This window comes from Manacus candei, unplaced genomic scaffold, assembly GCF_025592945.1.
Source record: "Manacus candei isolate 608988 ecotype Guabito, Panama unplaced genomic scaffold, ASM2559294v1 h1tg000094l, whole genome shotgun sequence".
In the NCBI taxonomy this organism is placed as follows: domain Eukaryota; kingdom Metazoa; phylum Chordata; class Aves; order Passeriformes; family Pipridae; genus Manacus; species Manacus candei.
Genome location: NW_026138142.1, coordinates 4,705,513 through 4,721,488, shown reverse-complemented (window position 1 = coordinate 4,721,488; position 15,976 = coordinate 4,705,513). Strand labels below are relative to the sequence as shown.

Here is a 15,976-nt window from a genome sequence, read left to right as displayed (position 1 = left end):
TCCAGGCCCTTGTAAATAGTCTCTTTCCATTTTTCCTGTAGGTTTCTTTCAGGTCCTGGAAGGCCACAATTAAGTCACCCCAAAGGTGACTTGGGTGAACAACCCCAACTCTCCCAGCCTTTTCCTTGCAGCAGAGTTGCTCCATCCCCTCTGATCATCTTGGTGACCTCCTCTAGACTTTCTCCAATGGGTCCCTGTCCTTCCTGTGCTGGGAAGCTCAGAGCTGGAGACAGGTGGGGTCTAGGTGAGGTCTCATAAGAGGGGCAGAACAATCAACAGGAGTCCTGTGGTCCAGGACTGGTGGCACCAGGAGCAGCAACTGGCACCTACAACCAGCACTGAGAGCACAGAGGTTTAATTTCATGTTTATACCCTCCCCTCTCCCATCAGGAATGAATACCAGGAATGGGTGTTGGAAGGCAAAACACCTCTAAGACAGATGTTATTGTTTATCAGTGGAAATCCTGCTTATCCAGTGATCACCCTCAGCACCACCATCAAGTGTTCTTAATGAGTGACTAATCTATCTGACACATCAAATTACAGCTGTGATTAAGCCCCTCTCATCAATACAATCAATAATGGCTTCTAAACAAAGCTTTATGTCCACAATGTACCGAAACAGTGTTTGCTTATTTCCACTCATTTAATTAGCGAGGATAACAAATTGGTTGTTAAATTGTTAAACCTCAAGTGATTTTCCTTCTGCTCAAAGGATGTGGAATGTGCAGAAGGCAACAAACCTCCTGGCCATAAATCAAGGTATTACACTGCAGATCACAGGGAATCTCAATTGCTTTCCATCGTCCTGTTCTGGGGGATGGAACCGTGCTAAAATTACATTTTTCCTGCGAGTTTTACTGGGGTTTTTCTTTCCAGCAACACTCAGATGAGACAGTCATCGCCTTCATACGATCTCATATCAGCACCTTCAAGAGATTTCTCCCCAACAAACTTCCCCCTCACCCACAAACGTCCAAGTTTTATTTTGCTCAGCTCCATTTATTGAGTTATGGAGCCCCAATCCAGAAAAACATCCTTTTTTTGACCTACTTGTGCCTTAAACACTCCACAGGGAAAACACACCCCATGTAGGCACTTTGAAATCATCTGTCCACACCACTTTCAAAACAGACTTCTCCATAAACTGATCCACTCAGAGTCACTCATTTTTGGGGCCAACACTTGAGAGATTCTGGTTTCTTTCTGTTCACTCCAGGGCAGCCATGAGTGTCTGGATTAAAGCCAGGTACTGAGCTTTTAAATACCTGCTGATGTTTTGAGGCAAATGGATTCCAACTGCCTTCCACAGAGTTTGCCCTGTAAAATTTGGCTGGGCACCCCCTGTGTCCCTGCACATCCCTGTTCCACACCAGTGTCACCACTGACCATTTCAGGGCATGCTGATGTACACAAGCATCTGACATTAACCCAATCCATGGACAAAAAACTGTTTACAGTGCTCACAACTGCAATTTCTGAATCACTATTTATGAGTAGTGACTGGTGGAAATGTAAACTTCTCCCAGCCCAATATTTCAGTGTTCCACTGTGAACCTCCCCCTCCTTCCAAAGGATTTCCCTATACTTGCTAATGCTTGGGCATTAAGGGCTTTTGCCTGTCTTTACTTCAGAACTGGGAAAAATGTTTTCAGCGGTTTAATTCGGTGGTTAGAGAGAGTGAAAAAAAAAAAAAAGCTGTTTTGGATTAAAGTTTCCAACGAGAAAAATCATTTTGACAAAGTAGAAAAAAATATTATCACTTCAAGTATTTATTTTTCTGCTTTTAACAAACTGTATGTAATCAAATTTCTTTAAATATCCACAAAAATGAAATGAAGAATTTAGTTGGCTTTCAGATGAATGTTTTGAACTACCCTGACTTTTCCCTTTACTGGATTCCAGGAGAACATTTCTTCAAACAGCTCTGCTTAACTGTACAGGGACACTTGAAACAGCTTCCATATCAGAGCAAACCGTCTCTTAGCAGATAAAAGCAGGGGCCAAAAGCCTTCCTTGCATCCAGTAAAGCTCCTCCTGGGATCAGCTGGCCCCAGGATGATATTCCATCATTAAGCAGCATGGAACAGTCCTTCAGTCTGTGTCCTGACTGCACACAATGCCAAGGGAGAGAGGATGAGGACACATCTTCTTCCCCTTTTTCCTCTTTCAGGAAGAGGGATGTAAATATCAAGCAGGATATGCATCTTCCCACCCTTTCCCTTGGCAATGTGATCCCTTCTTTTTGGATCTTGACAGCCCAACCTTGGTCCCTACACCTCTTTTACTTACAGAAACAAGACTGGTGACTTGAGAGAGGCACTTGGAGGGGGAGAGATCCAACTGGATGTCTTAACTTGGGGCTAAGTTCCTTCCTCCTTTCCTGATCACTGAAAGGATTAAGGAGATCAGAGACCCTTCCAGGAGGGCTGCTCGGTGTGGTGTGTGCTCCATGAACAAGGAGAGGACCTCAGCTGCCTGCCCCAACTCCAGAGATACCTTGCAGCCTTGGAAAACCCCCTCCCTTCCTCTGCTTCACCACCAGGACAGCAGCAACCTTGGCATGGGGATGGGAGGGCAGTTTAATGGAAGGAGAAGTTCGCCACAGCTTCCCTTGAAACTAGGAACTTCAGGCTTTCACATCCCAGGGAAAAACTGGGATCTCACTTCAGAGAGATGGATGACTGTGATTAAACACACCTAAGTTAGGCTTACCCAGCTGGAAGGCAGCAAGGGAACCCTGGAGAGCTATTCCAGCTCTTGGTTGATTGAACTGTGCTTTGGAAGGGCCTATTTCTCTCCCTCCTAAAGAGCTCAGGATCACCTGGAGTGACTGCCCTGCTCCAGCAGGGGTGAGAAATGGCCTGGGGAAGGCAGATGTGAGGCTGGGGGATGTTGGCTTGCTGGCCAGGGAGAGAAGAGAGCATTCCCATATTCCCATACCTGCAGTCTGGTTATCCCCAATAAGCTCTGCCAAGCACTGGCTCCGCTCCTCCTCGATCTCCTGCATGATGCTGCACTCTGGCCGTGTGCTGGACGCCTGCAGAGAGGGCAGAGAAGGACAGAGTGAGCAAAACCCACCCTCAGAGATGCATCCCTGGGGATTCATGGCCTCATGGAGTGACCTGGAGCTTTCCAGGGCCACTGTACAGTGGTGACACACAACCAGCCTTGTTCTCTGTCTGCCTGAGAGAAGGGAGTGCACCCCAGAGCCTGCTGAGAAATCTGCATTTCCCTTAGGGAAAAAAAACCCCACAACTTATTTTTTCCTGATGATCAGGAGCAATCCTGCTACTTTGTGCTCCAGGAACCCTGCCTGGATAACCAAAACCACCAGCTATGTAGGGCAGGGAGACAGCAGCTTTAATATTCATGCCAAGGGCAGTGGGATCTGGGCTTCATGGTTTATTCCCTCCATCCTCACAGGGGCTGTCTCCTGGCTCTTGCTAATTCAAAGCAAAACAAAAACCAAATCAAATAAGAACCAAACCTCTGATGCAGATTAGGAGATCAAGGAGCTAAAAAGCAGGAAATTCCCAGTGACAAGACTTTTTTCTCTCAAGTGGTTTCTCCTCAGTCAGACTTAATTATATTGTGTTTGTAATTCAACAGTGGCTGTGAACGTTCAGGTAATTAATCGTGGACTCCTTACATGAACTGCCTCAATCATAAAATGTGAAAATATTGATTTTTAACTCCAAAAAAGGAACCAGGAGCTCACACATATCACCCTGTCCCCTTGTCACCAACATACTCTCAACCTGGGGGGACACCTTGACCGTTGCTATGGTAATTACACACAAAAACTGAGGCTGCACCAAACCCCATCTCTTTTAAAGGGATTGGAAAGGGCATTCAGAAGGAGAAAGGGCATTTAGAGGGAGAAATCTATTCAGAAATCCAGCTGCAAAGAGGTGGAAAGAGGGGAATGATGTGAGGAGAGCACAAGTCTTGGACTGAGTTTATATCCTCACTGTCAAATGTGACATGGGAGAAAGCACGAGTCGTGAGCTTCAGGGACAGATTATGAGGACATGGCATGAACCTGTAAAAAGTCATTGATTCAGTGTTCACTCTTAAGGATTTAGAAAAAAGCATAGATTTTCATCTGAAATAGGTAGAGAAAATAAATTAAATTAAAAAAAACCCCTTTTCCCGTCTCGTTTCAAAACGTGTAATCGTTGCTCTACCCATGTATTTGCCAGACAAGTTTGTAAAGGGGAAGGTCCAGAAATCCTTTGAAGGAACGACTGTTTGTTGTAAATTGCCCTTTGGATTAACATTATAAAATAATTTAGCACATTAACTTTATTCTCACCGCTTCCTATTAGCCTTTTAGCTCTCTTCCCTCTTTCATACCATGCCTAGTTCAGATTGTAATTTCCTTTAGGTTGGGAATGGGCCTTGATTAGCAGTGTATAAACAATTAATTATGTGGTTTTCTAGTCAAATCGAAAATAAATAAAAAAACAAACACGAGAAGAGGGGGAATCATTAGGACTTGTCTTTATTCTCAAACGTTTCTTTTTCCCAAGGGGAAACAGATCTTTGGAAATTTGATCTTGACTTCTCTAAAATACCATAAATTCATTTTGTTTTGATTTACAGTGCTTGTTGCCTTTTTATTTTAACCTCAAAAAAGCACGACGGGAAGCGTGAGAGATTTGCAGAACACTTGCTGCAAAAATAAAGACTGAAATGTTTTCAAAACATCTGCATTTTTCAAAGGACAGTTTTAACTCTCTGGATTTAAACTATTGCCAAATTCATCTCACGTCTATAAATACCTCCAGTTTTCCCTTTAAAATTAATTCATACTGCTCTAACCTTGATCAGGGCTGGCAAAGCACTGTGTGTTTCTACAATATACTTTATTACTATTTTTTTTATGCAGCAATTTTTGCACCAAGCCCATTAGCAAGTACTGCCACTTCTTCCCTTCACTAAAAATTCAGGCCTAAATTACCAGGTTGCATATTTACCTCAGTGGCCCCGTATTTTCTTTTAAGTAACTGGTTTTTATAGCCTTTCAAAACAGAGATAAGGCTGTAGTCTGAAAAGTGAGCTTGTGATAGACTCAGGTAAACTTGATTACAGGTATAATTTTTAAAATCGCATATTTTTTTCGTATAGTCCAAGAGAAAATATATCTGTGTTAGGCAAACTAGTGAAAAAAAGTGTCCAGTAGCTAAACCACCAAAATACAGGTGATCTTGGCTTTTGTAGTGCTGGTGCTGATTTTCTGGGATCTTTTGGGTGAGGTGGGTGGTCACAACAACCCCACAACAGCCACAGGGTTGGGGAGAGGGGCTGGAAAAGGCCCTGGGGGTGCTGGTGAGAGTGGCTGAACATGAGCCAGGTGTGCCCAGGTGGGCAACAAGGCCAAGGGCACCTGGCCTGGACCAAGAATAATGTGGCCACAGGACCAGGGCAGGGATTGTCCCCCCGTGCTGGGCACTGGGGAGGCCACACCTTGAATTCTGTGTCCAGTTTTGGGCCCCTCATGACAAGAAAGACTTTGAGGGGCTGGAGCGTGTCCAGGGAAGGGAACGGAGCAGCAGGAGCAGCTGAGGGAGCTGGGGGGGCTCAGCCTGGAGAAAAGGAGGCTCAGGGGGGACCTTCTGGCTCTGCAACTCCCTGATGGATCCAGGGAAGGGTTGGGCTCTGCTCCCAGGGAACAAGGGACAGGATGAGACGAAACGGCCTCAAGTTGTTCCGGGGGAGGTTTAGGTTGGATATCGGGGAAAACTTCTTCACCAAAGGGGTAAACACTGGAACAGGCTGCTCAGGGCAGTGGTTGAGTCACCGTCCCTGGAGGGATTTAAAAGCTGTGTAAGTGTGGCACTTGGGGACACGGGTTAGTGGGGACTTGGCAGTGCTGGGTTAGTGGCTGGACTTGATGATCTCAGAGCTCTTTTCCAACCTTAATGATCTTACGATTCTATAAGCAAAGGAAGAGTGGGATGTATCTCGACTTCTCTCTCAGTGGGAAACATCACCCTTAATTTTAGCTGAGTCAAAGCTCTTTGTTCAGTCTGAACTGATTTTTTACCATTCCTAGTCCTCAGAGAGCTAGCAAGCATCAGCTCTGAAGGCTTTCATCCCACTTCCCTGACTGCAGTTGGACTAGTTCAAACTGAAACACCTACTACTCAGCTGGAGGAGGTCAGTGATGTGTGAATTTAATGTCTACAGACCTTTAACTGAACCACCAAGGTCAACAAAGATTCACAGTGGAGGACTTCGAGTTTATGGCTCATTTGCCACATTAAGTAAACAAGTAAATAAATAACCCAATCACAGCAACCCTCTTCTCCCTCCTTAGTGATAACAGCAATAACCCTCACATATCACAGCTGTCATTGATACAGGCCAACAAAGGCAAGTGGAATAAAAAATAATGTGAAAATATCACAGTTTTGGGCATCATTAGGAAACAGAAAGTGTGTCTTTTTGTGTTGGTGGGTCGCAAGTACATCTGGCATGATGGTGAGCAAGGCAACAAGTTCAGCTGCCTCAGTTCACCTCCCAGTTGGCAAAACGTTTGTGGCTGAAAAGACCCCTCAAGAGCTGCAACTCTTGCCTGTCAAGGGGGATATTCCCTGGGATAAGGGACTAAATAAGTCTCTTTCCTTGGTGTATTCGTCCTAGAAAAGTTGGAGTAGATTTTATAGACAGCTTGGTACAAACTCACTTTACTGCTTCCCCAGCTCTGGTGGTTTTTTTGTTTGTTTGTTTTTGTTTGTTTTGGGGTTTTTTTTAAGCTATGGAAAAGGGAGAGATTTTGGGCTTCGAAATCTTTCTGTGGGCAACTGGCCACCCAGACAGGGGGGGCTGAGGAGCACATGCATTCCCATTTCCCATCCAAAAAGTAAAAATAAAGGAAAGACATGGCAAGCTCTGGTTAGATCACATCAACATCAGATAGTGAACAATAATCCAGTTTCTTGGGAATATCTCTTATAGTTGAAGCTGAGACTTGATAAACCCCCCCTTTCACTAATCCCTCCTGGCATGGCCAAGACCACACGTAAAAGTTGTGGTGGCTTTGTTGTGGAGGGGCTGCTTCTCCTGCTCACACTCTGAGCAGAAAGATGAAGGGAATGTTTTTCTGGATGTGATCTCCTGCAGCTCTCAATCCTGCAGCAGCTCTCACATGGAGTTACAACCAAAGTCTTTATTAATGAGAGTTTTCCTTCCCGCCGGATCCCAAGAGTTGTTAGAGGATTATCACACAGCCTGCTGCTGCAAACAAAGCCTTTGTGTGCACTCTTTAATTAAATACAACTCAAAGGATTGTCACAGACTGCAGGAGCTGCAGAAATGTTTGGTCTCATCTCTGCTGTCTGCCATCAGCGGGGTCAGAATAATCATGGCCCAGCTCTTTGCTCACACAGCAGCTCCTCAAGGACAGGTGGGATTCCCAGCAGAGCCACAGCTGCAGGTGAGCAGGATATGGACCCAGGAGAGGTGATATGAGCCTCAGGATGGCCCTTTCTCCTGATGCCAGAGTGTTCCTGGGCTCACCTGGAGCTCACTGTGTGGAGAATCCAGCAGAGATGAGGACTGGGGTGAGCATGGCAATAACAGGATTTGGAGTCAAACAAAAAGGAGCAGAATTGAAAAGCCTACAGGGGATGAAATCACATCCTTCACCCATTTCTGTTCAGCTCCCAGAGCCTACATCCTACATACAAAACTAACTTTTAGTTATGAGAGACAATTTCTTAGACCTTGACTACACTCCCATGGCTTCTGGGAAAACAGTAATGGAATAAGACAAGAGCATCAGTTGCCTTCCCAGAATTTCTGTAACTTGACTTCAGTCATTGCTTGAGGTGGAGGTGAAGGTTCTTAACCTTCTCTCATGTGAATCAGAAGGGAAATGAAATATTTTAGCAGCCAGATCTTATTTCAAGCATCAGAAGCATAACCTGAAGGAGCTACTTCTGGCTCCTTGTCAGAAGAGCTCCCCATTTCAGTCCATGGCTTTCATCCATACTCATTATTTTAGAAATACAGGACTGAAGAACATCTTACACAGGAATCTCAGCTTTGATTTCTTCCATAATTTCCTTCAGCTCTGTCTTAAAACTAGATTTTAGATTCTTTTCAGTTTTCTTCCTTTTAAATATCCTCAGTAAAATACAGCTTTATTCGTAAAAAACCCCTGAGTCAAAAAAATACTGTGTAAAAATGCAAGAATGAGCAAAAAGAGTGAACCAAAGAAAAACACCAACTCAGGATTTTTACCTGTGATGATGGGTGACACAATTTCCAACAATAAGACTGTCAAAAGCTACTAAAGCTCTGGTGCTTTTGGGAAAAGGGGAAAAAAAAGGAAGTATTTATGGAGTATTATAATTATTTGCTCTTCTACAGGACCTTGTCTAAGAATCCAAAACCATGTTACCAATATGACAACAGGGGGAAATAAATGTTAGATATCAGTATCAGAGACATAAACTGGATGGGAAGTCCACAATTAAAACACACCAAACATCCTGTGTGGCCTCTGTAGGATCAGTGCAGGAGGACCTGCAAACCCAGTGATTTTTAAAGACTTATATAGTGTTATATTCTCACATATATATTTAAATATTTAAATATATATATATAAATATATATATATATATATATACACATACATATAAAGTTATATTCTCCCATGACTTGGATCACAGGGAGCAGCACATGTCCCTCAGAGACTTTTCCAAATAAAAGAGGTCCAGGCACACACCCAACCATCCTGACTCTCACTTTTCTGTTCAAACCACTCCATTTTATGCTTCTGCCAAACACAATCATGCCCATGACAGATCTGTCACTCGAGGAGGAAAGCAGATGTCTTTTTCCAGCTTATCCAGGCAGGCCCTGTCAAACAAAGGCAACTTGGCCAAACCAATCCAGCAGCTTGGAGGCACCGAGGCTTCATTTACCTGGATTTCCCCATTTTTGTGGGAGGGGTTGGAAGGCCAAGGAAATGGGTGTTTTGCAGAGAGCTTGGAGAACCAGAAGGAAGGGAAGTTGAGCAGCTATTCCTTAATTCCTTAGTGACAAGCTTCTATGAGCCTCTCCTGGAAAAGAGAGCTGAACTAGGGTCTTAAGGAAGAAGTGACAGCCTGGAACTGGAGTGATGACACACAGCAGCTGAAGGAGAGGCAGCACTTGAGTAAATTCTTACAACTGAGTAGGAGACAGCTCTCATGGGTGGGTAAGCACATTTTGCTCCTTTAAATTATCATCTGGAGTAAGCAAGTATGAATTTCCATGCCAGGGTGCTCAGACTACAGGTTTGAATTCAGATTATTGCAGAAATAGAGGGATGCTGCAACACTGAGATCAGCTGTGCTTAGATCTACAATTCAGAGTGAGGGGCAAAGTGCTGTAATATCTCTCCTATGATTGAGAAAAAATAAGAAAGGAACAACTGTGATAATCCCAAGAGCACATGGGGACAGCAAAGTGGACACCACTCCCTGACTTCTCTAGAAATTGGAGGCAGCAAAGTAACTTGCAGTTTTCCCTGAACTACTGGTGATTGACTGCTTTTAATTTCCTTTCACCTCTGGGTGTAAGAAGCCTGCTAGAGGAAAAGTCTGCTCCTTTTCTTAAAGGGTATTCCAAAACTTACCCACTAAACTGATCAAACCTCCTGTGGGAAATTCACCTCCAAAGCATCTGCTCAGTCAGCTACAGGGGCAGCAGAAATACAAAGGAAATGCAGACCCAGAACTGCCTGACAGGACTCAGAAACATGATTTGGGGATCAATGCGCAAAAATTAGGTGTCTGTGTGTAAACATCTACATTTGTCTGCTTCACACTGATTGTCCTTCCTCACCTGAAGAGAGAAGGAAGCACTTTCAGGGCATGAGTCACTCCAAATTAAAGGAAATGTCTAAAATAGGTAAGAGGAAACCCTCTACTGTTTCAGCCATGGAGCCTGAGGCAACTGGCTCAGGGGTGGATGTCTAGACTGCAAATATCTAAAAGTAAATGAGATAAACCCACAAACTTAGGCTCATGTCTGAATTCAACGATTCCCCTCCAGACAGCCCCATCCTTTTCCAGCCTACTCCCAGAGCAGCTGTGAGATGGTAACTGGAATGATCCTTACAGAGAAGTTCAGTGAAAGTCTAGTGAGTGCTCTAATTTGCTCACAGGTTGTGGCTTTTTTCAAGATGTAAATGCTGTTGTTCAGAAAAGGTCCTTGGTTTCAGGAGAATGTGCAGGTGGGTGTTAACACTGCCCTGAATTGCTGCTCATCCAGCCCCGAGTCATCTCTTGAGGAACCACCTCTTTGCTGCTGGGGACAGAAGAAATGGTCCCTAATTCAGTTGCAGGCACAGAAGGGACTATAAAGCCCCAGATCCTAATTCCTGACAATGTCTCCATCCATCCAAGATCTGATTCTTGCCCTGGGCAACCCCAGAGTGCCCCCACCCAGTCCTGCCCTCTCTCCTCTGCACCTCCAGCTCACTCCAGCTGTGGCACCAGAGTCTTCTTTTCCTCCTGAAACCAACCCTGGTGTCCCCATCCAGCAGCTCCTCCTGCCACCACAGTAAGATCTGGACTGAACTCAGCTGGCCACAGAAAGGTGGAAGGCTTTGTATGGCAGGTGGAGCAGAGGGGTTCCCAAATCCAGAGGCAGGGAGTTTGGCAATTTGAGCAATGCCCTGGAGAACCCCTGAGCTGGGAAGTGGGCAGTGCAGTACACAGCCTGGGACAAAATTAGAGCTTGATCCAAATCACAGGGAAGTCCCTGAGGCTTCTCCCCTGCCCTTCTCATTCCCAAGCATTCCCTGGACCTCTCCCACTGCCTGGGAGCTGCATGCACACAAAACCTACACAAAACCTTCAGCACACAGGACCCCCCCAGGCCTCCTGCAAGGCTGGATATTGGGAGTTATTTATAACCAGGGGGCTGGATAAAGTAATCTGAGTGTTCTTTAGTTCTCAGAAATGCCGCAGTGGTCTGGTTGGAGGAACAACAGTCTTGGTTTAACAACATGGGCGGCTCCTTTTAACTTTTAGAGGAAGTGAAAGCTCTGAGAGTGTCTAGAAATCCAGTGTAAATCCAGTGTTCTCACACCATCAGTAAAACAAGGGCTGGAGTGACAGTCCAAACTATCAGCACTCACCCCACACAGGAATAATGAAAAATGTGTTTCCACTATTCCCAGCTGGAAGGGACTCCAAGCTACAGGTTGAACAGGTTGTACCACGAGCCCGAGAGCCCTGGACAAGCAGGAGAATTGAACAAATGTGACATGACACGACTCCCCCACGCTGTCTGAACCAGGCAAGCATGCAGCACTTCCACCTGACGGGAACACTGCTGTCTTCCCAGGAGCCTGAGGGCCACAGCTAAATTTTTCTGACAGCTCCAACCACCCTCCCCATCATGATGCTCAGAGAAGGCTCAGGATCCCAGAACGCCAGGATGCTGTGCCAGGGCTGCAGCCCAAAAATTGACACTTCTGCCGAGCACACAGCTGAGTGGGGAGTGAAGATGGTCCAAGTGAAGTGTCAGACGCTGGAAATAATCTGTGTTACAAACCAGAACAACCCACTAGCAGTTGCCACACTGTGAACACAGAATCCAGAATGGTTGGGGTTGGAAAGGACCTCCCAGAGCATTGATTTCCAGCCCCATCGAGGCAGGGACACCTCCCACTAGACCTGGTTGCTCCAAGCCCCAACCAGCCTGGCCTTGAACACTTCCAAGGATTAGACACGGCGAGGCTTGACCAGGAAAGAGTTTAACAATGGTTTTAAGGAAGCAAGGATATCACCCTCTCACTTCCTGAAGGGACTCACCACACCAGCTCTGCTGCAATCCAAGAGCTTTGCCTCCCATCCATCCCTGAATCAAAGTCAAGGAGTAACCACCTTCCACTGTGTAAACACACTGTGATGAAACAGCTGTTCAGGCAGATAATTAATTCTACTTTATTCCACTGGGCATTTTCTTTTGTCATTCCTTACCTGCCCACAACACAGATGGGGGAAAAGGATTAGAGGGAAGATGTTTCTGCTTTGCCTGTTTGAAAGGGAAAATGTAAATGGGTGCACAGAAACTGAATGCTTAGATGGCAAAATCAAATCTTAGTGGTGCAGTATCACCAGACCTCTCTCAGGTGGTGCCACTGGCTGTAGATCTCAGCATGTTTTATAAAGGTAGTGTCTCTAATGTCTTTTGACAGATGGAGAAACCAAGGCAGAAAGCCTAAGATCAAAAAAAAACCAAAAACCAACAAATAAACAAACAAACCCAAAATCACCAAAAAACAAACAAACAAAAAAAAAATAAAAAAAAACGAAACCAAAACCACCACCAATAAAAACAAAACAAAACAAAAAACACAAAACTCCAAACAAAAAAAAAACAACAAAAGAACCCAAGAAACCCCCAGCTCATGACCCCCCCTCAAAAAAAACAACAGCAAAACAACACATCAAAACTGTCAGGTTGGTCTGTCTGTCTCCAAAAACTCCTTCCTTATAGCAAAGATAGACAAAACCCTAAATGCTTCCCACTCTCTGTTGGCAGCATTTGTATGTCTCTAAAAGACCTTTCCACATGCCAGGGTATCCTGAGGTCCACATCTGGCAGAGATATGAAACATTTAAATGTTCTCCTCAAAATACCCTGGTCTGGCAGCAGAGAGTCAACAGAGAAAAAGAGAATTTGGATGGAAAAAAGAGTAGGGAAGAAAGGAGTTGGGCCCTTTTTCCATGGGAACAAGAGAAAGACTTCAAATCTCACTTTAGGAATATTGACAGTTAGGAAGCAAAACCTGAGATGGGCATTAGGAGGGATCAGGACACCTGGGTAGAGCAGCTGATGAATCAGGAAAGAAAATTATGTTCAGAGCAGCAGAATGAGCAGAAAACCTCTGAGCACTGCTAGAAGTCTCACCCTGGCTGTCAAGAGCAACTCAGCTAAGAAGAAAAAAATCTTTGAGCCACATAAATAAAAAGAGAACAACATCAGGGTTAAAAAAATGAGAAGTCCTGAAATTCAAGTGAAAGCTAATCACAGCCCCCCAAAAAGGAGAAGTAACACTCCCCACTTCTGTTCACTGGCTTCCCCAAAGAATTGGAGGTGAAAATATAGTTTTACTAGTACAAAGTTGAGTAGTTGCACATGGGGGAAATGATTTATCTTGAATTATTGAGAACAACAACAGGGCTGGCTGTGAAGGCAAACAGGAGTGTGGAAACTGTTATATGTGAGGTGAAAGCCACTCAGAAGAGAACAACGTGGTCAGATGGGATGGTGGGAGTGGGACCATCTGGCTGAAAGTCAACAAAAGAAAAGCTTTTTTACATGTAGGAAGGAGGGAGGAAAAAAGATCCAGACAGCTCTCAGCAAGTTAATCTGAGCACAAAAGCACACAAGGCTTTTGAACACCACTCGAAGGAAAATGTAATTGAAAGTGTAATTGAAAGTGTGGCAGCAAGTGGAGATGGGGAGACAATATAAAACGTGGTTTATCAAAAGGAAATCATGGCAATGTAAGCAATAGTTTGGTTGGTTGGTTGGTTTTTAATAAGGCTGCTGTTGTGGGAGGTGAGATGAAAATCAGTGCATCTAAACCTTCCTATCTTCACTAAATACTCTGATTCTATGCTGAAGGAATGACAACCATAACAGTGGATAAAAGGATAATACAACAGCTGGAAGGAAACTAAGGGAGGTTAACAGACAGAAGCTGTGGCTGCCCCATCCCTGGCAGTGTCCAAGGCCAGGCTGGAGTGGACTTGGAGCAACCTGGGCTAGTGGAAGGTGTCCCTGCCCATGGCAAGGGAGTTGGAACTGGATGGTCTTGAAGGTCCCTTCCAACCCAAACCATTCTGGGATTCTATGCAATGGCCAGTGGGAAGGCTGCAGGGGGGGATGAAGGCAGAAATATGGAGCCAGAGGAGGTCTGCAGCCACTTAAAAGAGTCAGTGGCTCTACTAAAGATAGAATGAAATGTACTGATGGAACAAGAATAGGAAACAGGGAGCAATCAACAAAAAGGTCCTTGAGAACAGGAAACTTCTGCTGGAAACAGCAGAGCAGAAGAATCTGTTAATCTGATTGTGCTTGAGGGATGCTGGAACATGTAAACCAAAGCTGCCTGGTTCTATATTATAGGCAACATAATCTTCACAGACTCTCTGTCTCCAGCAAACACCTCTTGGGGCATTTTCTGATCATTTTGATCCAGGGCAAAGCTCTTTGGTGGCTTCAGGGAACAGGGTAGTGCAGAATCCATCACCTGGCTGCAAATGGTCAAACTGCCCACAATTAGAGGTGGGGCAAAGACCCTTAAAAAAGACAGAGAAGGATAATTTAAATCATGATGATGGTGCCTTTAGAGTAATCAGCCCTTTACAGCCATCTCCTCATTGCTTCAGTAGCCCCAACCTGCCTGGTAACTTCTCCTCCAGAGCTTGACTTTTCCTGGCTCCAACCCAGCATCCCTGCATGCTGTGCTTGCTCACATCAAATCAAGATAGCAGTGACACCAGACAGCTACCCAAAAAAACTGCAGTCCTGCAGGTTTAGCTCCAGTTTCCTGACTGGAAAGTCAAGAGAAGGAAAAAAAAAAAGAGAGAAAGAAAAAAGAGAAAGAAAAAAAAGAGAAAGAAAAAAGTCCGATAGCAACTAAATTCAACTTTGGTTCTGGGGAAGAAAGTATGAAACTAAGGCAAAAAACCATTTTGCTGACTCCCCAAAGCTCCTTCAAGTGTATAAAATCAATTAACTGAGACAGGCAGTAGCATGCTGAGCAGCAGGAATATCAGGGAAGAGCACAGGGAACATCTACTCCCACAGATTCACCTCCAGAAGGGTGAGAGAGGGGAGAAAAGGAAAACTGCTGGGAAGAAATCAGCTCAACCTGCTCATTCATCCTTTGTCTCATGTGCCTCTCAAACACTGAGTACAACATGGGATACTGTATATCCCATATAGAAGAGGAGGTTTTTTGTTTTCAGGTGTCCTTGGAGTTCACCAGGATTTCAGCTCTCAAGAGACTTTCTGAAGTGGGATGATTTCAGACTGACACTCAGTGCATAAAAAAACCCACAGCCCTGCACAAAGTCTGTAACAAGAGTGGTCATTTTTGCCAATATAGCCCAGGGAACTGTCTCAGTGGTGCTGAGAAACGATTTCTGGTTATAACAAAAGTATTCTGAGACAGCCAGATGCTCTGGTCAGCTGAATGCAAGGACCTGAGCCCCCAAAAAAGCTCTGGTGACACTGGTGTAGTGCCTCCAGCTGACAGCACAACCATGGCCTGACTAACTTGTGAAGTGGTTCATCCAACATAACACTGAAGTCACACAAGGGTGAGTTATCCCCTTGGTCATTATTGTTTTAACAACCAGTTCATCAGGAAATTTGGCCAAAGGATTACCCCAATATTGCCCAGGGAAAGGATTCAGCAGAGGCATCATGGTGGCCATACAACAAAGAGTACCTAGTGCTGCCTTATCATCAAATGACAGGAATTTTGGGCTGGAAGGGTCTCTGGAGGGCTGAATTTGGTCTCACAACAATGCTACTCTTGCTCAGCCACAGATTTCTCTACCCAAGTCTTAAAACCCTCCAAACATGTTTGTTTGTTTCTGTATGTTTTGAAACTGTATTTTTTGAAACTGTATGTTTCTGGGTGACTGTTTTGTTCCACAACCCTTGTACTGTAGAAATCTTCATTATTTGTAGCTGCTCTTCAAGTACCTTTTGACTACAACATTGTGTACAATAACTTGAGGTTGAAGAGGAGTCATATCACCCCCTCTTACACAACAAATGTTCATCTACAGGGCTCCACTTTTTCAGTTTTAGGAATAATAACCATTAGATTTTCACTGGGAGGTGGTGGTCTGTTTGCAGAGTAAGTTGTGAGACAAACTTCAGCCACAGGGATTTCTACTGGCTTGGAAATAGGGAGTGTTTCACCTGGCACAACATACAC

At 44.6% G+C, this 15,976-nt stretch overlaps 1 protein-coding gene across 2 annotated transcripts in view; it reads right to left on the bottom strand.

Moving 5' to 3' along the window:
• The window catches only part of LOC127461086 (vasoactive intestinal polypeptide receptor), a 104,854-nt gene that overhangs the window by 64,448 nt on the left and 24,430 nt on the right, over positions 1–15,976 (bottom strand). For both annotated transcript variants that reach the window (XM_051768392.1, XM_051768393.1), the window contains exon 2: positions 2,944–3,040. In XM_051768392.1, coding sequence (XP_051624352.1) covers positions 2,944–3,040 — 97 coding nt within the window. The remainder of the gene's footprint in view (positions 1–2,943; positions 3,041–15,976) is intronic.